The following is a 26054-nucleotide window of genomic DNA, read 5'->3' on the forward strand; positions in this document are numbered from 1 at the left end:
AGCCATCTCGGCCGCTCCCGCGGCTCGCCATGTTGCTGTGCTAAAACTTAGTCGCTGGCGAACTGCTGAACTGTCAGATGATAACTTGAGAAATAACGTGTTGATACAGATCAAGAGTTCGCCTGCTCGCCCTCCCGCCCGAAGGTGAATGGGGGAGCGGTGAGAACGGAAGGAGCGCGAGAGGTCCGAGCCTCTCTGCGCGTTGGGTCCATCCCCAAAATGTTAAACCCTGCACAGAGAAGGAAAGAAAGAGACGTTTTCTACTCCAGTGATGCTGGTGTTGGGTTGGCACGGGGTCTGCGCTGAATTAAGCAAAGGTCTCTTCTTCCAGTTACTGGGTGCGAAAAGTTTGAACTGACAGGGGAAGAGCACGGCCGCGACCGCTCTCTGCACGCGGAGGGACTGTCCCACCGCCCGTCACCTTGCGACCATCGCAAGTATTTAGTAAGTTACAACGAGGGTCAGTTTTCACAAACTCTCTCCCAGCCGACGGGAAATGCTATACCCTGCGCTGGAGACGGTTCTGCGCCTCACTTTCAATCGGGAGCAATTTTCACCGCCAAATATTTTCAGCTCTTAATATACACAACGGAGGCGAAAGTGTCAGAGGAGTACGGGCAGCCGAGCGCTCGGGCGGGGGGCTCGGATGCTTTCAAAGGCGCCAATATCACTCATCCCACCCCGCCAAACCTACGCGCCGCAGTGGGAGCGGCGGGGAGCCCTCAGGACGGTCCCAGGGTGGGAGGGGCGAGAAGGGCAGCGGGGGCGGGCAGACCCCCGGCCCGGCTCGCCGGACGGCTCGGCACCCCACCACCCCCGGGCTCCCCGCCACGCCGCGCCGCGGGGCCGCCCGGCTTTCGCCGCCGAGGCACCCCCTTGCGAGAAACGAGTTCTTCGGGACAACTTGGAAACGAGTGCCACTTGCTGCACCTAGAGCCGGGGAAGGGAGGCTCTTGCTCAAGCGATGGCTCTGCCGGGGCATTGGCTTTTGTGCAAACGACGCGACCGGCACTGACAGATTTCGCAAGTTCAGGGGAGGGAGACCCAAAGAGCCAGAATAGGTACAGCAAGCTCAAGCGTGGCAGCCGCCTGCTCTTCTCAGGCTCCAGGGCTGCGCGGCGGCGACGTGGTCGCAAGGGCCGGGGTTCTCCAGGCGCAGGGTGTTCCGCTGCCTACCCCCGCCCGCCCCGAGGGAAGGCGAAGGCCGGGGATCTCGCAGCCGCCGCTGGCCGGGCGGGGGCATTGCCCCGCCGGCCCCACCGGAGCTGGAGCGGGGCTGCCCGCCGGCAAGGAGGCACACCGCGGGAGGGAGGGCAGGCGCAGCCCGGCTCGCTGGGGCCGGTGGCCCCTCGGGCTTCGCTGGGGCGGGGAGGAGCGGCTGCAGCCTAGGCCCCCACCCCGCAGCCCGGGTGAACAACCGGGCAGAGGGTGAGCCCGCTGGGCAAGTGTGTGTGCTCCTGCGCGCGTGTGTGTGGTGCCTGTGTGTGCGCGGGGGGTGTTGCTCATCCCGCCTCTGCCTTATTGGCTGCAAGGGCGGTGTCGGGGCCCCCCTTCGCCCGAGCCCCCCGCGCCCTGCAGCCCTCGGGCTCCGGGAGCGCCTCCCCGCGGGCCCGGGGCTAGAGGTCCCGATCGGCACCTCCGCACTTGTGGCGGGGGGAAGGGGGGGGGGGGAGGAGGAGGAGGAGGGGGGAGGAAGGGAGGAGGGGGACGGGGGTGGGAACCCTGTCTAGCAGCACCGGCGGCGGCAGAGCGCTCCTGTGCACTGTGCCGCTCCGCATGGATCGGGGCTCCGAGCTGCCGCCGTGCTGAGCCCCGGGCGGAGCTGCTGAGGGCTCCCGGGGTTCCTCCTTCCTCCCCGGCACCCCCCCGGTCTTCCTCCTCCTCCTCCTCTCTGCCCCCGCCGCCTGCAGCCCCACTACCGCTCCGCGGCTCCCCCAGCCGCGGGCACCCGGCGGCGCTTCCCGGCGGCCGGGGCCGCTGGGTGCTCCCGCTGCAGCAGGGCGAGGGCTGGCGTGGAGTAGAGGAAGGGAAGAGGAGGAGGAGGAGGGGGAAGACGCAGCGGCCGCCGAGCGCCCCTTGCTCCAGCTAAATCTGTGCTGCCGTGTCCAGGTGCTGGTGTCGCGGACGGACACGGAGCCCCCAGCCCGGCCCGCAGCCGCCTTGTCATGCTGCCCAAAGTGGAGACGGAGGCCCTGGGACTCGCCCGGTCGAATGGGGAACAGGGGCAGATGCCGGAAAACATGCAAGGTAAGGGGGGAAAGGCACGGCGCTCCCCCTCCGCGCACGCTCGGCCCCCCCTCGGCAAACCGCCCCTTCGTCCTGCCAAAAAAGTTCACGGCGGCTGCCTGCGAGCTCCCCCGCAGCCGCCCGCGCCCGCTCCGCGCCCCGCCGAGCCCCTGCCTTCGCGGGCCAACTTCCAGCGTGGCTCGGGCGGGCACCGGGACCCGGGGGACCAGCGCCGAGGGGACGGCGAGGCCCCGACCAGGAGGTGCAACCGCCGCCGGGGAACCGGCAAGCATCTGGCCGGCGGGAGCCTGCCCTGGGGTGCAGGCGCCCCCGCCGGTCGCTGCTCGGGGACACCGCGTCCCCGGTCAGCGCAAAGTTTATGGCAGGGGGAGTTAGGCGGGGAAGTCCTGCGGAGCTCCCCGTGTGTTTCACACCGTCCCGAAACGGGACCCCGAGGGCTCTGCCCCGCGGGTGCGGCGCCCACAGGCACAACGCAGGTGGCAGTGGCGGCGGTGCGAAAGTTCGCAGCAGAGAGCCCCGACGCCGCGGCGGATTTGAGCCCTTGCGGGGTACCCGCGAAGGCAGCGGGATGCCCCAGCTGGGCGCGGGAAATGCTTCTGTGGGGCGGGACGGTGCCGTTCCCGGTGCCTCACTACGGGCCGAAGCGCTGCGCGGAGGGAGGCAGCGGAGACCCCCTCCGAGGGCCGCCGCCGGGAGGGTTGGCTCCCTGCCTCCGGGCCGGCAGCCCGGTGCGCGGGTGCTGGCCACCCCGCCCTGCCCTGCGCGCCTCTCCCGGGGCACAAACTCCCGTCCCGGCTGCTCTTTCGAAATTATCCTCCCTTCTGCCGGGAGCCTGCTGGGAAGCAGGGGCGGGGTGGGCCGGGGGCCTCGGAAGTGCCGGGGGCGGCCCGCCCGCCCCTTTCCTCGCCCGCGGAGGAGGCTCCGTGCCAGGGCACGGCGCTAGGAAAACCCCTGCTTCCCACTTGGTTTTGCCTGCGAGGGAGGGGAACTTCGTCCCAGCGCCGGGCCCTGGAGCCGCGGCCGCGGGAGCAGAGGGGAGGGCAGGGCCCTCCGCCGCCGCCGCCGCCGCCTGCGGCCGCCCGTGTCCGCCCCACGCCGCTGGCAGGCGGCGATCCCGGGCCGTGCCGAGGTCGCTCTGGAAACGTTTTCCCGGCTGTGTGGGGGCGAGTTAATGTCCCCCCCGCTCCCCGGCAGCAACCCCGAGCGCCGGGGCGCAGCCCCTTTGCCCGGGCGGAGGGGCGCGCAGCTCCCGCGCCCCCAGCCGGGCGACCGGTCCGGGGGCTGCGGGCGGACTTCGACCGCCCCGGTGCCCCCGAACTGTGGCAGCCGCGGGGTTCCCGGCAAAGAGGCGACATCCTAAGCGGTGCCGCTGCTTATGCCCTCGCCTCGCTCAGGAGCCCTCCGCTGCCGCTGCGCTTGTCCAGCAGATCGGAGGTTTAGCAGCAGGGAAGGGGAAGGAAACCGGCCCCGCCGTGAGCGGTGGGCTTTCTTTTGGGGACTAACCAGAGCTGCTGACTGGGCTCTTCGAGGGGGAGCCCGGCTCGAGTGGCCGCGCCCTGTGCCTTCATTCAGCTTGTTTTACCCCCCCCCCCGTCCCCGTCCCCTCCTGACTGCCGGCTCCTCCCCGCCTTTTCCCCGAGCGGCAGAAACTTCAGGCGGCCCCGGCGCGCGGGTTTTCCGCCAGCCCCCGGTACCGGGGGGCGCCGGCTGGGCAGGCCCCGACCGCATCCCCCGAGGACGGCAGTCCCGGCCCGCTACCCCTCTGCCGACCTGCGGGGAGCCGCGCCGACGGGGGCTGAAAAGGGTCTCCCCCCTCGCCGCGGGACCGCTGGCTGCAAAACCCGGGGGCTCCGGGCATGCAGTGCTCACCCCATCGGCTGGGGCGGCGTGGGAGAGCGAGCTAGCTCGGAGGGGTGGCGGTCACCCCGAGACAACGAGTTTGGGGGGCGCGGAGGACGCTGTTTTAAGCTGGTTTTGGAAGTAAGTAACTTGGATTTAACGCGGCGCAAAAGCGCTGGGTCTGTAAGATAGAAGTTTAGGCTAAGTAAATATTTGCAGGCTGATGTTGAAAGAAAACTTTAAAGGAAACGAACTGAGTTGCTTTAAATACACAAGTGACACTTAATCTTATTCTGCTTTTTTAAAGCTTGCCCGTGATAATTTTCGGATTTAAATGAATTCATTTAGTTTGTGATTCCGTAAACTAGGGACTAGGCTAAGGGCACTCTCTAAACATAAATATTTAGAACATAAAACTGAGGAGCTAATGGGTTTTGTTCCACTTGCTAAGTATCATGCAGATTTGCTGTTGATGGAAAGTTGCACGTCTCAATGCAAACTGTGTTTTTAAAATATAACTTTTTTTTCCCTCAATTTGCAGTCATACGTATGTTTAAGTGAGCTTTCCCTCTAGATGAGAACTGTTGCAGAAAATCTGAGTTATTAATGTAAATTCTAATTGAATGTGCTATTTCTCCTTTCTCCAGTGTCTCAGTTTAAAATGGTGAATTACTCTTATGATGAAGACTTGGAGGAACTGTGTCCAGTCTGTGGAGATAAGGTGTCTGGGTACCATTATGGACTTCTCACTTGTGAAAGCTGCAAGGTTCTGTACTAATTACTTCATACAAACACAAGTACAGCAAAAAAAGTTTCAAATATAAGCAGAAAAAATGATAACTAAAGAAAACAGATGTGTAATAATTTGGCTTATTTCTGATTTATTTCTTGTTACATTCACATAAAAAATTAACCACCAAAAAAACTTTAGGATTTAGAAGTCTCTTGGAGAGATCTCATCTGCACAAATGGAAACAACTTGGACTGTTTTGCATTGTAGTTTTATCAGTGCTTTTAAGTATTCTGCTGTTGTGATGTAGTTCTAGAACAACTTTCATTCCTAACTGTCCTAAATATTGATTTTAGTTGATTTATATATATTCAGAGTATTTCTGTTCCTTGAGGATAAAGAAGGAAAAGTATCCTCAGTACAGATCAGCTTTGGAAAATCTAATGCAGCTTTCTTAAGATTTTTTTCATCCTTTAGTATTACAATGTAAATTTCTGTGACTATAATGACCGTGCACTTTTTTCATACAAACTATAACTGTCAGAGCTCACTCAACACACAAAAGCAAGTAACTAATGTATGATTTGGTTTAGAACATTCATTAATTTTGAAAATAAAATATTTGTAAATGCAATTTACCATATTGGAAGATAAATGTATCTGCATGGTTCTATTATACTAAAGGGTTTAAATACTTATGAATTTATGACAAGTCAAATTTGTCATGTAAATTTTTTTTAAAGTTCTTTATGGTTACTTAAGCAATACACTGTAAAGGAAACTCCTTTGCCAGAACAATGCAATTTAAAATATTCAGTTGCATGGAAAAATTAGCTTAGCGCATTATATTTTCATTAAAAAATAATCAATGAGAAATGAACAACAAGCACTTATTATGCCTCTAGCATGGACCACTGGGATGTACAGTAGCCAGAGGTATTCCATATTTCTGTTATCTTTGCAACAGTGTCCCTATTTATTTAATGTAAAACTACTTGAAAAGGAAGAGTTTAATAATTTTGCAATGATTAAAGAATACAAAAGGAACTGGTCAGCCTCTCTATTTCTGCTAACACTGTTAGGGGCACAGGAGACTACAGCCAGTCTTACCAAGCTTTGGCATAAGTCTATAAAACATAGCAGTAACATAAGAAAACCTCTGCTGGAGTGTGATGGTTTTCTCCTGGGTATATCTCACTGTAATTTAAAATAAACTATGTAACTTCATAAGTGCTTGAGTGGTGTCTGAAAAATATGTTACAATGATTTCCATAAAATAAAATGCTGAAACGCACTAATCAAGCAAAACAGACTAACTTTTGTATCTATCATACAGGGATTCTTTAAGCGAACAGTCCAGAATAACAAAAGGTACACATGTATAGAAAATCAGAATTGCCAGATTGACAAAACACAGAGAAAACGATGCCCTTACTGTCGATTTCAAAAATGTCTAAGTGTTGGAATGAAATTGGAAGGTAAGAGCCATAGTCTTGCTGATATTGTCAACTATACGATAGATTAATTTTGAAAATGATAGGATTTCATATGTTATTCCATGCTATTTTATAAAAAAAAGCTACATATTTATTGTGGTTTTGAAATTATAGTAAAAGGTGACTTTGTATGCTCTGTGAAATTGCTGCTTTATAAAAAAAATAATCTAATGAGTAAATGGTAAATCACTAACAACTAGTCAAAGCCATAATCCATTTTTTCATATATGTATATAATTTGATATTTCAGTAGTTTAGAGTTTGTGAATGAAAGGATCTAGACAGAATAGTTTTGCAGCTTTTTAAAAGGACTTAATTTAGATTAAACATAAAATACATAAGAAGTGTCCGGATTCAAAAAAAAATTGGTCATTGCGATGGAGATTGGTCTGGTTTTCTTTATATTTTATCTAGGGTTGGTTTTTTTATTCTTCTGACAATAAGGCAGAAAACAGAGAAACAGATAAAATAAGGGTTTTTCTCACACCAACTTGCCTTTGGGATTAAGGAACCAAATAATCTCTAAAGTTGTGTCCTATTTTTTTGTGATGCTACACCTGAGATGCTGTTACAAATGAAAGAGAATAAGGCATTTTGAAGCATACTTTTTGACTTCATTTCACTTTCTCATGTGCAGAGAACAATGAAAATGTACAATACCCTTTGAGATAACTGAATGCAAAATTACCATTGACTTGAATTTGCGAATTGTACACAGTTAATTCTAACTTTGTTATATAAAATACTAAATTTCAGATTTCACAGTAATTGACATTTCTGCTTGACCAAGGACAAGCTCCTAAATTCCTTATTCTTACAATTGTACTGAAATGGCATTCACCCTAGATGCTTAACCAGGAACAATCAGGCCAAGGAGGGAAACCATAAACCCTTAAGAGAACCATAAATGATAAGACCCAATCACCTGAGTATGGCAAAGGAAAGCTGTTGATATAGCTGAAGATAAACAGAAAAACCACCCTCCTGCAGTTTGATGGATTCAATACTATTCTGTTTGCCCACAAGACTGAGCTAGCACTGACACACTGCACTAAACATCCTGAACCACTGCATGTTCTTCCAATTTCAAGTAGTACCATAACAGGACATTTGGAATCCTTTTCTCATTGTTGATGTTAAGAATAAGGACAAAATAAATTTATCTACTCCTACTTTTAACTCCTCTCAGTTGCTGACAATGATACAGAATCAAATTTTGTCTTCTGTGATTACATGCAGTTCACCTTAATTTCTATAACAGTTATAGAAAAGCATTTGTTAATCCAGTTTGGCTCACAGTTGTTAATTACAGAATACCTGAAAGGGTACTATGTATACAGATTTAAAGTTACTTACATTTACCAGCATGGTGATTAATTATTTTAATTTCCTGTATTTTGCTCAAAATCAACATTCAACAGCATTATTAGCAGCAACATTTTTATTACAAATTTAAGCGAAGTGCCTATAATTTTAAAGATACTCTAGAAAATGTACTTTAGCTTCCTTATCCACACATCCATACAACTTCTTTTCCTTTGTTTAGAAAATTGGAAGAACATGTGCTTCCATAATTGTAAATACTTGTGACATTTATATGTGTATTTCCCCAACAGCAATATATATAGCCTTAAAGTCTCGTTCATAAATTACCATGGACCAAAAAAATCATTAAACGTTAAAGTCCTTATGATAATGTACAGTATTATGCGTATCTAGCATTCATAATAAATTTTTAATGTTCTACTAATCCCTAAGATAAAAAGCTCAAGAACTTAACCTCCAGCAATCTCAGCAGTCTCAACATGTCACCAGGCTGTCAAAGGTTCCTCTTTCAATCTAATTGCCGTTGGGCAAGGTGGGCTTGGTGAGAGCTCCTCACTAGTCCATTACATATATAACATGGTGACAGACACTGCTGTGACAGAGACCACCAGTATGACTCCCAAGGCAGCTGTTGAGGTGGATTTGTTTTAATTATTTCTAATTCCAGAGATATTACAAGCCAGAACAATGTCAATAGTTTCTGTTTCACTACTACCTTCTGTGTGGAAAGTAGCAAGCTGACAGCTTTCTCTCTGCACATTCCAACTGCAGCTAAACATTTCTGTAGAGCTGTTCAACTAACTAGAAATCTCTTAAAGTTTTACATCAACCTGAAGAATCATCAAAAGGAAATATTTCCTTTTTGCCAAGACAAACGTATTCCCCTTTGTGATTACTGAACATTTCACAATTTACATTTCAGATGTTTTGCTGCGGTGGAAGGCAGTAATGGAATGATTATAATGAGACAATGTGGTCTGCTGGATACGTCTCAGACAAATTCTGGACATCAGCCCTTGTATCTTAATGACATAGTAGCTTGACATAAAACCAAATATACATTGAGATCTCCACATGATCCCATAGCAGGTGTGAAATTCCTGTAGCCAACCATTGTGTTTGTCCCTGTGTCCTAATCAATGTAAAGAGAAGTCTTTCTATGTTAGTAATATATGCATGTGATATTTAAATTACCAGAAAAAAGTGATATTTGTTAAGTCAAATAAATCTTTTTCTTTAGGAATAAAAGTGCTACTTTGAATTTAAAAAAAAGAAAAAGGGGGAGTTACATTTTTACCTTTTTGCTCTGTCCTAATGTGTGTTTCATTAAAGAATGTTGATTCCAAGTTTTAATTATGATTTACTTCTTCCTCTCCCCTGACAGCTGTGCGAGCTGACCGAATGCGTGGTGGCCGAAACAAGTTTGGGCCAATGTACAAGAGAGACAGGGCATTGAAGCAGCAGAAGAAAGCTCTTATCCGAGCAAATGGACTTAAACTGGAAGCCATGACTCAGGTGATCCAAGCAATGCCGACTGACCTGACAATATCCTCTGCAATCCAGAACATCCATTCTGCCTCCAAAGGCCTACCTCTGAACCATACTGCCTTGCCTCCTACAGACTATGACAGAAGTCCCTTTGTAACTTCTCCAATTAGCATGACAATGCCACCCCATGGCAGTTTGCAAGGTTACCAAACCTATGGCCATTTTCCAAGCCGTGCTATCAAGTCTGAGTACCCTGACCCTTACACTAGTTCACCAGAATCAATAATGGGCTACTCATACATGGATAGTTATCAAACAAGCTCACCAGCAAGTATTCCACATCTGATATTGGAACTCCTGAAATGTGAGCCAGATGAGCCGCAAGTCCAAGCTAAGATCATGGCATATCTGCAGCAAGAGCAAGCGAACAGAAGCAAACATGAGAAGCTCAACACATTTGGGCTTATGTGTAAAATGGCTGACCAAACCCTCTTCTCCATTGTTGAATGGGCTAGGAGTAGCATCTTTTTTAGAGAACTTAAGGTAGGTAATAATCTTGCATTATATTATCATTCAATCAAGAAAAAGATACCATTTTTTACAATGTTGTACTTCAAGCAAGAAAGTATGGTTTACCTTTTCTTCCTTCGCCACCCAGCATCTCATTCTTAATTTATTTGGCTTGAAGTAGGCAGACTATTATGAGGAGAAACTTGTAGTTGTCTTCCACCTGAGCCTGTAATTAGCCGTAGCAAAGAGATTCAAGTTTCAGTTCAGCTCTTCTGTACTTTACTATTTATCACAACTGTTATTAACCTCCATAGGGCCTCACATAAATTTTACTCTTTCTCTGTCAGTATTGCTCACTGTCTGGCTTGTATTCAGAGTTGTAAGCATGCCTGTTACACCATTGTACATTTATTTATGTAATTATTTTATTACCACATTTAACATATAGAGGAATGCCATTTCTGTGCATCTCTGTATGCTCCTTATATAAGTCCATATTTGGAATATTCATTTTCTCACTGGGATATTATTTGGTGCATTCCCGTGCGTGTAGTTAACCATGAAGGCTGAATCCTAAGCAGGGTACACACAGAACAGAAAGCAAGGAGGAAGAAGATACCTTAAGGACTCCTTTTGATTCTCATCATCACTGATACATGGGGCATTCCCTTAACCTAGGCTGCCTACAGTGACCTTTAGGCTCTTAATTTTGTTGGAGCACCCAATGAATCCTCACGCACAACTCTCGGGCCAGAAATTCCCCCCTTTACATTTCTTGGACTTTTTGTTAAGGCAGTTTTGTGGTCTGTTGTGGTCAGGTCTGAAATTTTAAGCCAGAAATTCGGGATAAGACAATAGAGAGAAACTACAGTTTTTAACCACTCTCTTGATACAGAACTTAGCTCTGGAATGAATAAAAGAACTTCTGTCTCAAAAAAACCCTCAAGATGATGAACTTAAATCACATCTGAATTTCCCTATTATATTGCTAGTTACTGAATCTCTGTCTGTTATACAGAGATGTTTTTGCCACAAATATTTGCTGCTGAAATCTGTAAAGTTTTGGGACTACACATAATTTCTTGCTGAATAGTGCCAAGCTAAGGGAAAAATAATACAGTATCTAAAATCAACAATTACTGTAAGAGTTCACTGAGAATTGAATCTACATGAATCAAGAGAGTCAGGATGCTTGCCACAACAGTATTTCTGTCATAACCATAATGATGGAGACACATGAAATAAAGCCTGATTACAAGAAAAGCAAGCTGTATATGTTACATATACAACTCCAGTTTCTCTCATTTTTTATGAGAATGGTTGCAGGAACCATTAAAAACTCAGTCTGTGTAAGAGTAAAGAGAAAGAAGGCAGGAAGTTTACTTAGAGGGGAAAAAGAAAATGGATTAAAAAGAGGAAAATACTGTCACATCTTTGTTTGCGAAGTTGTTTACAATTTAATAGCAAGCTATAAGCCACGTTACGCATTTTAAATAATTTAAAAATTAAAACTGCAAACATGTTACATTTCCAATAGACTATGTCCTAAATATCAGGGACCAGATCTTTCTACCCATACACTGAGGATTACTTTAGTCTGGAGTAACCGTGTTAAAAATCACTGAGACTTGGAGAACTAGCTTTAGTATAAGAATTTTAAAGTTATGATCTGCCTTAAAATTCCAGTTATGATTGAAGTGAGAATATGAAAACATATTCAGGAAACGTCTACTTTTTATGGTTCCATGCCTTAATCAATAGGCAGATTTTATAAGCATTCAACATGCTATACTAGGAATAGTTTTAGAGACGGTCTTCACTTCCAACCTCATCCAGGATGATATTCTTCAACCAACATGTTTACTAGTATGGACACATAAGATGCAGAAATTTGTTTCATGAAAATTCTGACCAACTTCTCCTGGCTTTGGACATACATACAAACTACCATGTATATACAGACTTCTGGAAATACATGTATTCTAGAAATTCACTACATATAGCCTTTGACTAATGAATTGACTTTCACACATTTTTAGAAGTCATTGGTTTCATCTTAGTATTTGTTCTCTTTACATCTTAGAAACTTAGAGTTCAGACAGTTTCATACTTACTGGCATATCCAGATCTTTTTTTTTTTTCCAATTGGACAAGATCAACTAAACTGCACAGCATTCCAGAACAATAGCGACACACTTGAAAATCCATCTACATCCAATATTTAGGGGCCAGATTACACACAATGCTAAGAACTTTAAGCTTCTCAACTTCAGAAAAATGAGGTGCTCAAAATATATTTAGTTCAGACTCTACACCATTAACAGCACCAGGTAACATCATCTCTCTTTGCAGCTGAGAGCAGAGGATCAGAATTAAACAAAGGGTTTCCAAACCTTTACGGAACACAGCTCTTTTCTATCCATCCATGGTTTCAGCTCCTTCTGATCAAGGTAGCAAAAGCAGCTATTTCAGATTGCTCCACAGAACATGAATACCTGGGGGGGAGGGGAAAAAAACCCCAAACGACAACACCTAAGGATATGACAGAGATTTTAATTTCAGAAGGAAGGGAAGAGGCAATTGTGATAAAGGTGCAACTAGATTTTCAGAACGGCTAACTTAGTTCCCTGCCTATACACAGCTGAGAAGTATGTATTTGCTTGAGAAGATATATTCTTATTATTCTTACCTGTCTAAACTTAACTTAACAACTGAATCTTGACATGTCTTTCAGATAAGACAGGTGCATTAGTAGATCTGTGGGACTAAAATTTTAAATTACTTAATTAAACAGTAAAAGAGTATAAATGTGGCTTGTATGAAATTCATCATGATTTTGTCATAAGTGATGCCTTGCACAACTGGCTGCGAGTTACTAATCAGCATGTTTGCAATTCTTTACTGTATCCTTTCACTTCGTTCTAAAGTTAGTCTTACACATTTGTCTCTTCAATTCATATAAAAGGGCAAACATTTTCCTTTCTGCTACACCTAGAGATTTGTAGCTAGCAGAGTTCAGGAGGGACTGAAAAGGAGGAGCACATGATAAAAAAATGCTGTCCCAGTCCATCAGTGGTTTAGGCCACATTTACCCTAGAGATAATAACAAAAAAACACCAGTGAAGTGAAGTACAGTTTTAAAGTTTTCTCTTTTTCTTTCCATTTGGCTGAAAATTTTTTTTTTTTTTTTAAAAGAGATCTCAAGTGATAAAAAACATTTTTTAAAACTTTATTTCATGAAGCTTTTATCAGCTTATGCTTATCAATCACAAACATCTCACTTGGTGCTCTACAAATTGTCAACACCTCTTTTGGTATGTGTTATACATGTAAGCCTGTAGAAGGTAAAAATATTGACTGAGCAGGAACAACCTACAGTGTGCACTGCATTTTACAGAATTTGACCTGTAGATGAATTTAAGTACATAATTTTAGGCTAATGCTCACACTTGCTTAGGAGCAGATCCTCCCATCTTCATGTTGGATATCAGAAATTAATGGAAATATTAATGAAGCATACATCAGAATTAGTATTAATGTCAGAGAAAGATCCAAAGCAGCCAGTTGCAATCTTGTAACTTTGAATTTAACACCTGCTAAAATCTCAAACATACCTATCTGTCTTGTGAAGTCAGAATACTTTGTAATTAGTAATTACATCATAAATTCGGGGGTTTGACATCACATATTACTTGCGTATTCATAATGAGAAATGTTTCTGTATAGTTCTTTATACACAGATGAAATAAGAATACAGAGATAACCTCCCAGTAGACTCATGATGATACTAACAGTAATAGTAAAGAAGGCCTTTGTTTGCTATTCTGGAGTTGTTGAAAGCTCAGTAAATATAAAAGTAAGATATATCCATCTTATCCTCAGCTAAGAAAACTCAGGAATGCCCTGGGGATGCTAGATTTGTAGCCAGCTGTCTTAGTCAGGTGAAAGGTCTTTGTACAAAGCTAAAAAGAAAATATTGCAAGAGTTTCTAGAGTCCAAAGGTTACCTGGCCTCGAGAAAGGATGCAGACAGTTCCACTGAACTGGTCTTTCCTCATCAGCCCTCATCAGGGAAAATTCAACAACTACTTCCAAAGCTAAGTATTCCTGAACCCATAAAAGAAAGCAGTCTCTGCTTGGGGCAGGAAGAAGACAGGACCTGCACTGTATAACAGTCCTCAGGATACTTTCTCCTGGCTGAGGATCAGAAAATTAACTAAATGTTGATAGTTACAAAAAAGGCACTAAAGGACTTGTGACTCACAAAAAAAAAATATTACCTTGACTTATTTGGCTATTTTAGTGAGGATGTCATAGGTCAAAGTACTATGTGAGCACAAACCCATTTAGTGAATGATTGCAGGAAGAGCTAGTGTACTTCATGTTAAAGAAGCTCATCCTAGAACTATTCACTGAGTTTGCAAATTTAGGCTATTCATTGATGTCAGACTGTATCAGTCCTGGGACAGATTTCTTGCTATAAGTATAAATTTGTCCATGCTTACACTAGCTCCACATGTGGCCTTCAAAGAAACAATGGGTTTAACCACATATCTCAAAAGAACCCTATCTATAGAACTTGTACTGTACATGGTAATACAGATGGTTTAGCAGCTAATAAACTAACAGAGGCCTATTTTTGTATTACATATTCCCCATAAGCACAACTATATTAGCAGAGTTTCAAATAATTTCTTAAAGCAGTGCAAACTTAGCATGAATAGGATTAACAGGACTCCTGGAGTCTTTTTTCTGTAAAATGTATTTATATAGATATAGTAATATAATAATACATCATCTTTAATTTCAAGTTTCAGTCTCCATGTAATCATGTATCAAGAAATGCATAGAAAATAAGGAATTGCAGTACAGAAATCCAATTATTTAACTGAATTAACACAGAATAGGAAAAAAAAATAGTTTGGGGATTTTTTTTTTTTTTTTTTTTTGAGGAAAAAATATCAACAGTGGAATACCTTAAAAGTTTTTCTTCAGGATGATGAAATGTTGATATATTGTTTAGACTTAAGTAATCAAAAGCAATTTGATAACTTGAAGTGCTTTTGGACTTTGTAGTATGTTTATCAGAACAGGAAATGTAACTAATATAGGTGATGAAATAAAACTTCTGCAGTGTTCTTTCAATCAGGGAAGCTGCCAGAAACTGATGTCCAGGATTTCCCTTAATATCAGTAATCAGATTAGATAATATGTTGTCATATGTTGCGGTTGATTTTTAATCTGGTTTATGTGTATCTGGATCTGAAAAAAAGTATTTCTCAAATATATAAAAAATGTTGGGGAAAGGGAGAAGTATTTCTCTTACACAACTAAATAATTCTTTGCTTTAGAATCATTAATTTAATTTCAGGAATAGTAAAATCATTGCTATAGAAAGAAGACTCAGCAGAGAAACCAGGGTTTAATGAAGCATGGGATTATACCTGCCACATAGCTGAACCCTGTAGGGGAACACTCTGCTAAAAGTTAACTTTATGATCTTATTCTGGCTCTCCTCTGAACAAAGGATGTCACTAAATGCTGTATTTCAACATGTGGGCATGTCCTTTTGCAGCCTTTCTAAACAGTTTGCTTGATGCTGAGCCTCTGGCACTTTTTTTAGGGTAAGAAGAAAGATGACGTTCTCCTGCACCCTTTCATGTTGGAGCTGGATACTTTAGTTTCACTCTGCCATATGGTGTTATCACCTTTGATAGCAGGAGACTGAATTCAGTTGCTCTGGATTTAGTCATTTTTCCATCTAACACCCAATATTCGGCATCATGCTGAGACTAAGAACCATGCTCCATGTAGGTGGTGTTTTTTTAAACACTGCCACTTCTACACTTGAGTGGATCTGCAGTCACCAGTTCACTGTAGCAAACTTACCCAAGTTCCCATGAATAGCCCCGATGCAGTAACAATGTTTTGTTACTTATTATTAGAGAAAATTTGAGCAAGTAACAATTCCAAAAGCTGTCCAGCCCATCCTAATGCTAGTGACAAGCAGAGATATTACAGGCTGTACTATCGACATGGGAAATTACATAGCTACAGCCACTTCTGTCACATGGCCTGAAGCAGACGCTGCAGCCTTGATGGGAGGGAAGAGCCATACTTGCATGTTCATCTGTGAGTTGGAGGCATTTGTTACACAAAATGGAAGTTTAACATTACAGTTTAATTTTTTTTCTTCAAAGTGTAAGTTTCCAATTTAAGTTTGACAACTGCCAGCAGTGACAGTAGAAAGATCAGTTGGGTGCAATACCAAATGTATATCACATTGCTGTAGGGCAACATGAAAAAAATAGTGCTCTTTAGATCTTGCATGCTGTGGCTAGTCCAAAGTGATATTAGAGTGAATGCTAATAATGACTACTGTACTTGGCTAAGAAACTGAACATTGAATGCTCAGCCATGTTAACATAATCTGTTGTATTTCCAGACCACTATTTTTAACTGTTATTTTCTGCTGTGAGGATTTGCTCTTTCTGCCAAATGATGGAGAGAGCTTTGCACATTAAAAATTAAACAATTCCAGTCTCTTGGAAAATCATAGCTATGTTTCCTGGTTTTGCTTAAGAAAGTCACAGTTTTATTGTTAGTGACAGATCTTCACTTGCAAAGAACTCCAGTTTTTGCAAGTTTCTGCCACAAGAAAAGCTATTTTCCCCCCCTTCAAATTATGACATTTCCTACAACCAGGCAGTAAATTTTACTACAGGAAGAGAATTTGTTTCATTCAGATCCAGCACTTGTGTACGATACCTGTATGATATTTCTGTTGTATGGGATGGTTCCCAGTTACAGTAAAAGTTTGCCTCTCTGAATCTATCATCAAGGCCATTCAGATTTAAGGATGTTCTTCTGTTAACCTGTAGCCTTTAGGATCACCTACAGTGAGGATGAAATCCTAGCTATAGTGAAGTCACTTACTGACTTCCTATCAGCCCTGCTGAAGCCCTATAATATAAATGGATGTTATTCTATACTTTCATATGTAGAGGTAAGCTGCTCCAGATCAAGAGATGATCATCTTTGTATATACAGCACTATGGAGTCAATAGCTCACATAATCCACTCAGCTCTAGGGCTGAAAAATGCTGACAAATGACAAGAAAAGCAGAGGAAAGTGTGATTTATGAAGAAAGATTAAGAGATCTGAACATTCTTAGCTTGATGAAGCAATGAATACAACTATATGGCAGCCATGTAGAAGCACAATATCTGAACAAAACAAAGAACTTAGAGAGTGGGGAACTCTATTCTACCCATAGTAGCACCGAGAAGATGCTTTCTACAACATTCAGTCATCAGACTTTCTATTAGAGAAAAGGGCTAAAGCTGAGGGCTTTCAAATTGTGCTGTTAATTGTAAGATCACTCAGAACAGGTTGGATGCACTATACAGCTGTATAGGCACAGGAGCATACCAGAGGACTTAAGTCTCCAATTTTAAAGTTATTATAAAATAGAGTTTCAAATAGAGGGAGTAAAATCAAGAGGCAGACTGCACTTAAACATCTATCTGGTATCTCTCTACTTCCAAACTTTGGCCAGTATGCATTAACAAGCAGATCTTCAGACCTCTAAAATAGAACAACCCATCTATTGCCAGGGAAGCATGTCATTTTATGCTAGCCAAAAACTTAGCCATGGATATATTTTTATTTTATTTTATTTTATTTTTTGTCATGCATCAAAGCTATCATGGTTTGCGGCATTTCATAGCCTCAAGTTACAAGACTACTTCTAAAAGGAAGCAAAGAAAAATATCACGTGCTGGAAATAAGATTCAGCTACTTATTACCCCCACCCCCCATAAGCCAATGCATAAGAATAGCAACCTCAAGAAAGGATAAGTTTTAGTACGAGAGGAAATAATGTTTCAAAAATTGGTTTAAACCTGAGTGCAATTCAAGAACTATCCAAATGAATGATAGACGTTTGGTTTAAATTCCGTTACAGCCAATATGAAGACAGTGGCCATGTCCAAAATCTGGTACTCTGTTAAATGAGTGGAATACAGATCTTTCAGTAAAGTGACATGAAAAGTGACATAGCTATTTAATCCCTCCCACTTTTCCCACACCTGGCTGGAAAGAGCAGTTAAAAGCCAACTGAAATGTAACATCACTATCTTTAGGACAGCCTTTAACTGTTTTCTGATTTTTTAAATTTTTTTCTTTTCTTTTCTAATAAGAAACCTCTTAATTATCAGGTTTCATTTCAACTCTGAATAAAAAGCACAGTTTTATTCAGAGTTAACGTTGGCTGAATCACGACACACTGTCTTACCACAGGATAAAAGGGATCTGAAACACTTGCTCTCCACATGCCACAGAAACCGACAGGCGCTGCAGCCCCCGCCACCTCAGCCTGGCTGAGGGACGCAGGCCTGCCGCCCCCGTCCTCAAACCAGGGCAGGCCCCAGGGCTGCCGGCGGGGGTGGCCCACCCCACCACCCTCACGACCCCCGGGGACAAGGCACGATTTGAGAGGACAAGGCAAGAGCACGCGCAGGCGGTGAGGGAGCCGTAGCTGTGAGGCAGCCCAGGGAGGGCCAGGGCCTCGCCTGGAGCTTAAATGGCGCCGTGGGTGGGGGCCAGGTGGGGCTGTTAGTGCCTGCGGGTTCCCTCGGGGCCCCGTGCCTGAAAGAGGAGCTGAGCCCTGCACGGGGCATCGGCAAGTAGCGCTGGGAGCAAACCCTGAAAAAGCAGCTAACTCAAGGGCTGCGGCTCTGCCCCTCTCTCACGTTCCTCCTCCCCGGCCGGAGGCTGACTGCCGCGTAAAAGGGGTGTGGGCGGGCAGCCTGAGGCACCGCGCGAGGCTGCGCGCTGTCCGCTGGGCAGCCACGCTGCCGCCCGTGTTTCTGCACCCGCGCGGCGCTCAACCCCCACTGCCGGGCAGGCCGAGGCGTGCCTCGGGGTCGGCGCCCGACGCGGGGCTCGAGGCGTGCGCGACCCGCGTGGGAGCAGGGCCGGGGGGCTCTAGCAGCCCGCCTGGGCAGCAGCACCCCCTTCCCTGCGTCGCCACTGGGGGTGGGCTGCAACGGGCTGGTCTGCCCTTCGCCGGTCCCGCCGGGCAGCACTGCGCGGGCGTAGCACGGGGACACGCCCGCAGGCATCGGGGCGCCGGAGCACCGAGCGGGGGGATGCCGTCGCTGCCCGGGTTTGTCCTCCGCGGAGGCGCAGTGCCCCGACTTCTGCCTGTGCTTGTCTATGAGTGGGGGGCAGCGGCCAGGGAAAGGAGAAAGGGTCTCTGCTGGAAGGTGAACCGCCAGCATGTTCACCTCGCTCTTTGCTTTAACCTTTCCCCGAGTCCGTCTGCCTTCCGTGGAGCTGAAAGACACGCACCACATTTTTTCCCTAAAATGTTCTTTATTTGAGCTTTTGAAATTGGGACTGAAAGTTGTTGCTATCGGCATCACTGCAGGCACATTTGCAGGGCAACTACAGAAGACATAAAAGGGCAGATTTAAGAAGGAATGAAGGAAAACTAAGAAAGAGGTAAAATACAGTGCTGGTGGCACAGTGAAGCTGTGATTTTAGATGGACAACCTCAATGTCCTTTTTTCTGCTTCTGTAGCTGGTAGAAGTTCAATTATAGGTGGTTAGGTAAACATCGGGGCAGTCTGGGCAAACAAATATTTAACGCTGTGCCTTGGAAACACGCCAGTCATTAAAGCAACCATTACAGACAAAAAAATATATGATAAATTAGTGAAAAAAGATACCAAATAATCATATTGTGGTGAAAAAAAATTGTCATTTTGTCTAATTCTGGAATCATCTGTCATACCCATCACTTGGAAAGGGAAAGAAACTAAAATCTGTTTTCAGAAATTCAGAAATAGAAAAATGCTTTTTACATCTAAATACAGCTCTTGCATTTGTTGAAAGAAAAGTACTTTGATATTTGTTGCTAAATAAAATCTTGGATCAAGTAAATTTAATTTAAAAAATTAGTTGAGGCAACAATAAACACAGGAAATATACATGAATAAAGTGTTCTAAAAGTCAGGCAACTCTTTTAAGACTATAAATATCACCTAAGCAAGGCCACTATAATTAGCAAAGGGTGAACAAAAGAAGACATCCAGAAATAGATGGGGAGGGGGAATGTTGGAAGGGTGAAATGTCTTGGTTAACCTTATTCAAGTGTTCTTTCCATAGCATAGGAAATGGTTGCAGCTAGCTCATGAATTCTGTTGGTATTAACTGATTTTTTAAAAGGACATTTCCATGTTGTCTGTATGCCAAGGAAATTCTTTTACTGGCATGTTTGCTGAATACAGGAAACATCACCCTGACTAAGTGACACTGGATGTGACGAAGAATTGTATCTTTATTCTGGTGTTACAGTCAGCACAGTCTGTTTCATCTGGATACCTTGTGGTATTTATTGGGGAATACTTACTGCAGTCTCACAATTTGTCCTGAGTAATGAGCAAACACAGTGACTGGTGGTGCTGAGTCATAATCCCTCACCACTTGAGAAGCGGCTTGCTGCAGCCCTTGTGCACCAGCTGCTTATTTAGTCTGGGGGCTAATCCAGCACTTTAGAGGAGGTAGAGTCAGGGCTGTCTAGTCATCCCCTAATTGACTTCATCCTTCTTCAAGGTATGGGGAGAAAAGAGTAACAGAGTGCTGGGAACCATCCTTGTCTCCATGCTAGGGCCAGAATTCCCTGTATAAGGAAATAAATGTGTACCTACAACTGCTTACTCTCCTAAATAAAGCACTGAACAAGTCAGTCTTGCATATAGTAATTTTCAGTGTAAGTCAGGTTGTGCTTATGGGCCCAGACTTGTACTGCTTATCAGAAGAAAACTTTACTGAAGCCAATGAGAATTTTGTCCAAATAAGAAGTGCAAGTTAAGATCTTGAATACTGTATTTCCAGTTTCACCTGCAGCATCTGCCAGTTTCCTGGTTTCTTCTGTAAAGGCGCCTTCTTTGTCAATTTTTTACATTTCATATTTGCTACATGTTATTTCTAAATGCACTTTTTATTATTTATTTCCTCTTTTCCTTTCTCTTCCTTGGGAATAGTGTTAGTACCACAGCCACTACATAGGAGGCAGTAACTACAGTTATTCGTGGCTCTGGGCTTCACTGACCTATCCTACAGAGACCTTCAGCAACAGTCAGTGTGTTTCAGTGCCAACCCCTTAAATTCCTTGTGCACCCTTTTGGGAGAAGGTGGAAATCTTTGAGAAAAAGGTTCAGAGTAGGTGGGTCGGACGGGCCAGCAGTCTCCTTTCCATCTTGCTACTCCTGGAGCTCAGTAAAAATCACAATAAAAGCATAAAGGTAGTTAATCCAAACTATTAACTTTCCTTCAGGTAACAGCAAGAACATGTAGGGAGAATAATAGGCGACAATTGCCCAAAGTCTCTGGTTCCACTCCCATTTGTCTGTGCAGTAGTTTTAGGGCATAACAATCCCGACGTTAGAAAGACTTGTGGGAGATGGTAGCGATGTAGTAGACAGGCTGCTGGGAGGGATGAGGCTAAATTAGGTGGTGGTGCAAATCATCTAGTGTGCGAGTGGAAGCCAAGTGTAATGTGTAGCTCACACCCAGGTCACTACAGTATAAAATAGTTTCAGCTTCTTTTGTAACCACTCCACGATCACTGATGTTCCATCTATCTACATATGGAGAGAACAGAGCGAGATAGAAAGCAAACTACTCATAAATACTATTGGAGTATTGTTTGCATTAGTACATATATAAGTACATATTACACTCATTAAAAGCAAGATCTGGCAATTTTCTGCATTTGAGGCTGAGACCTAGAATCTCCCAACAGTGTTTTGAATATTGGCCATATCGCTAAGATTCTACCCAGACTTTCTAGACTTTGAGACATCCAAAATTGCTATAAGGACTAGCATCAAAAAACTGTCTTTCTGATGCAGGACTTGGAAAACAATGGTCCTTGTTTATATTACAGTGGATAAACAACGAGAATATTAGCAACAGCAATAATAACAACTTTAAGTAGCAATAAACACATGCCAATTACTTTGGTTTGGAGCTGTCATTCAAAAGATAGGTTCACATTCTGCAAGCATGATAAAGGACAATGTTCTCTCATGACTAAGAATGAACTGTCCAGGGGAGCGTTCCCAGTAGGAAGGGTTACACCTCAAAGTCGGTGTTTATGTGGCTAGCTCATTTGGTAATGTTGAATAGCATATATTTTTAATTTGCATGCTTCTCCTTTAAGGCATGTCCTTCTCTTGACTTCAGTGGGAGCTCCACATGTTTTGCCTTTGGTTCCCTTGCATGCTGGCAACTCTAATTAGTGTTAATAGGAGTTTCAGTGGAGTTTCTCTCTCCCTCTTTCTCCATAAAAGAGGATAGTTTTAAGTAGTTTATCCCAGCAGTGGCTGGTGTATTTAGAGATCAGGAGTTGGAGCTTTATCAAACTGGCACATGTTGCCTATCAAAAATGTATCTTCATTGCCTCTCTGTCCCTGCCAAAGTGGACTTTACCTTTTTCTCCATGCTGAATAACAAATGGTGGCATAACTGTGAGAAAAAATGTCATTGATCATTCTAACAAACTCCCCTCAATTTTGAAAAGATTGCTTAGTATTGTCTTTATTGTCTTTGGGTTTTTTAACAGTAATAATTTTAACTAGTTAACATGGCCTTTCTCTGTAAGTTGCTATCATAGTATCTTGGCGCAATAAATATGAGTTAGAAAAGATCAGTTCTTTCTTTGAGACTGACATCCTCTAGAGCTAGGTCCTGCAACACATACTAAACCTCAGCCTGCTCTGCCCTATAGAAATTGCTTTGGATTTCAGAGATATTTTGTATAGGCACACAATACTACATATTGAGCAAGTCTGGAAGAATCTGGTCCTTTTTTGCAGTGCCGCTGGTTTTATTAAAAATTAACAACACCCTTACCCTCCCCCCCCCCCGCCCCCCGAAACCCTTACCATCAAACCTTGCATCTTGAAAACAGAAATACTGTTCCTTTTTGAGATTTTCACCACAGAATTGCATACCCACATATACTGACAGACACAATGAACAGGAGCCGCTTTTCTCCTTCTTCCTAAGAACTATCGCATGTGGCTTTCTGTGCTAATATAACCCTCTTTCCAATATTTCAAAAGACAGAGAACTTCCCAGCATGATGATAAAGTTTTCCTGTGTTCCAATAATAAAAGTTGAACATACCAGTAATTTCCAGTTCCTCTGTGGTCGGGCAGCCTGTGAAGACTAAATCAAAAGTACCCAACCTGCAATATCAGTGTAGGAGTCGGAAACAGATGTTCACCGGACAATACAATTTGTTGTCACTGTCGATACTGTATGGCACTTTTCCCAACAGAAATTGTCTGTAGCTGGAAAAGAATGTAAAGAATGATTCATGCCCAAAATTATTATTATTATTTTTAAATGTTAAATACTCCTTGTTTTCTTTTGTTTTAAATGACTGAATCAGGGAGGCATAAGCACTCAAAAATACAATTAACTGGACTTGTAGCATCTGTGTGGTATGTCAACCAATTAGTTTAAGGCTTTTTCCTCAAGACAAGACATTATGTTATATTCAAACCAGCAAGAGTCAAATTCTCTTCTTTAGAATCAGGGTGCTGTAACGTTTAATCTTTTAAATTATTTGATGATCAGTAGCTATTAGACAAAAAGCACATGGTGGGAGGTAAATGGGACAAATCATTTAATGTGTACCTGAGTGTGTATTTATAAAGATTATTATTATATTCAGATAATAGTATTTTTATACATATAATGATATTTTTAAGTAGTTTCTTTATGTCTTGGAAATTCTAATAGGCCATTTGGGCATTCAAAACTGATCAAACACTCAAATGAGCAAAATCCTCTGTTAGAGTAGCATATGATGCCTGGTCTTGATTTCCAAATTTCATATTACAAAAGCAGATGCACTAGATCATACTTACTGTAAAAGGCAATGGACTGGGCTAGGTGTTCTTTAAATTAAATATTAGTTTTTTCAGGGACACATCAAATATATTTTAAAAAAGGGGGGGAGGGGAATGCAGAAAGCCAAAGTGAAATCAGGCCTAAATACAAATTAATATATTCAGTAGGAGTGTTAAAGAGAGCTAAAATCTGTCTGCCAGAATCCTGGGATATATCACCTATATTTTACATGAAAAAGTAACACTCTAGGTATTTTCAAAAATGAAGGCATCTGGGATCTGAATTGGAGTTCACCGAAACCAGTGACAAAACTCGCATGTAACCGCTGACTGTTTTATCTCTGGCAGGCTTTCTTTAGAGATATTAAAAAGAGGAAAACGTGTGTAATCACAGGGCCCAAACAAGAGCAAAAGATTTTAGCACTGTAAAATCAAACAACTGTCTTATTTTTACAAATGCATGTGGTAACACTTCACAGTAATCTTTTTGTAATATTAAATTTGCATTTACTGTGTTTGCTGTTGCAGTGTTCTGCATCGTTTAATGCTCTACATCAGGCTTTAGTCAATGGGAAACATGAAATGATTTTCAGCTGTGCATTTCTTTATAACTACTGCATGATTTAGCCTCAAGTCCTATGCCTAGTTCAACTTTTTTTATGCTTTTAGATTTAGTGAATTTAGCTATACTTTCATAGTGGAACACTACCCCTGCAGCTGATTTTTGGGTAAGAGCTTGAGCCCTGTGCGAAATTTTCAAAGTCAGCATGTGGTAAGACAGGATGAAATAGCTGATGAAATAATGTTTAGCATACTTGTAAGCAACTTGCTGAATTCTTGTGTGTGTGTCTGTATATGTGTATTTTTATATACATTCATGGGTTAAACTGAGTTTTTCATCAGCTAGGCGTTGGCAAGTGCCAAAGTGATTTAGGATTAGAATGGGATTTAGGCTGACCTAGCTACAGTTGTATTTCTCATTTCATCATCATGCTAGGATACTGTGACAGTTGTGGTTTTTTTTTTTTAATTTATGAAATAGACAAAATTAAATGTCCATACCAGACATACCGTTAGGTTACAGGGAGTGAAAGAGAAACACTGCATTAGGCCTTATTCTTTTGTCTGCACCCAGCAGAGAAGTCCTGAATGTACAAAACAGCTGGGAAACTTCCTATCTAGCGCACAGCTTGAAAAATGAATTCAAGATTTCAAAAAAAAAAATCAATCTGATTAAGCTTTATTTCAAATGACTGTTATTCTGGTTCTCTAGCATATCTCTTTGTAAAATATGAATCAGTACAGATGTGTGTTATCTGGGAGCATTGCATAATTTTTAATACTAACTCTACTCTCATTTTAACCATCATGACAGTTGAATCCCAATACATGTTTTAGACATTAAAGACTTCTCATTGCAGTACCAGAGACAGCATGTGCTCATACAAAGTTTTAGTATTACTTAGAATTTCAAAAATTACTGGATTAAAACAGACCCATTTGCAAAAGTGACTATTCCACCATTTTCAATGATACTGCTTTTTATGTGTTACTTTTTTCTGCTGCATGACATTTTGCTGCCTCTCCTTGTCAATTTAATTTTCTTTTTTGAAAACAAGAGGCTTCAAGGAGGAGGCAAATATTGATGTTCAGGTTACAGGAAAGATTTCTGAAAAGTGGAAGGAAAAAGAGATTACTGAAATTAGCAGGAGCATGGCCTGCCTGCTAGCGAGTGGAGCGAGCGGTATTTGGAAGAGAGGGAACCCCTGGCCGCTGTGTAGCATGGCTGTATACACCAGAGTTAGTTAGAGTGCTCTGAATCTCATCTTTTGATCTCGGGCGATATTTTTCTCTGTTATGTCACAGAGGTCACCTGGCTCATGTGTGACAAACTGCCTGCATAAGTCACAGTGCCAGTGGCAGAGATTTGTAACCATGTCCCTGGTCCATTGCCTTTGAATTATTTCGCAGGCCCTCTGCTTTACATTTACACTCTGTCGGAAGATGAACAGGGGAAGGGAGTAAAATCAAGGGCAGGGTCTCATCCTGAAGGACAAGGGGAAACAGGTGGAAGGTTAATGGCCCTGGAGCGTATCCACAAGCCTCTCAGGCTTGATATATGGGCCTCAGGCCTAAAACGGGCATTGGCTTTCAAAGATATATTATTTCATTTGAGGAGAGACATTCTGGAGTTCCTGCATTTGTCTGCTGATAGATGATCCTGTGTCCACAATTGGTTATGGCGTGTGAGTTTTCCTTGGGCCTGCTCCCGTACATAAAAATTTTGCTGAGCTCTCCAACCTTTCGCATGCCTGTGAGAATGGGATGTGTGCGGGCCTTTTGGCAGGCGGCTGGATTTTTGTTGCTGCTATTTTTGTAGTTCCTTTTGAAGCGCCAGCAAGTGGGGGATGAAAGGCGCTTCTGTTCATTCATACGCGGCTGGGCAGGGGCAGCCTCGCGGGGATGAAAATGGGGGAGAAGAAGATG

At 43.4% G+C, this 26054-nt stretch overlaps 1 protein-coding gene across 2 annotated transcripts in view; it reads left to right on the forward strand.

Moving 5' to 3' along the window:
• The window catches only part of NR5A2 (nuclear receptor subfamily 5 group A member 2), a 96918-nt gene that overhangs the window by 8845 nt on the left and 62019 nt on the right, over nucleotides 1-26054 (forward strand). The window contains exons 2-5 of one of the 2 annotated variants that reach the window (XM_049807610.1): nucleotides 2110-2247; nucleotides 4734-4852; nucleotides 6153-6294; nucleotides 9023-9669. In XM_049807610.1, coding sequence (XP_049663567.1) covers nucleotides 2110-2247; nucleotides 4734-4852; nucleotides 6153-6294; nucleotides 9023-9669 — 1046 coding nt within the window. The remainder of the gene's footprint in view (nucleotides 1-2109; nucleotides 2248-4733; nucleotides 4853-6152; nucleotides 6295-9022; nucleotides 9670-26054) is intronic. The other variant, XM_049807611.1, reaches the window with a different exon arrangement.

This window comes from Accipiter gentilis, chromosome 8 (assembly GCF_929443795.1).
Source record: "Accipiter gentilis chromosome 8, bAccGen1.1, whole genome shotgun sequence".
NCBI classification, from domain to species: Eukaryota; Metazoa; Chordata; class Aves; order Accipitriformes; family Accipitridae; genus Astur; species Astur gentilis.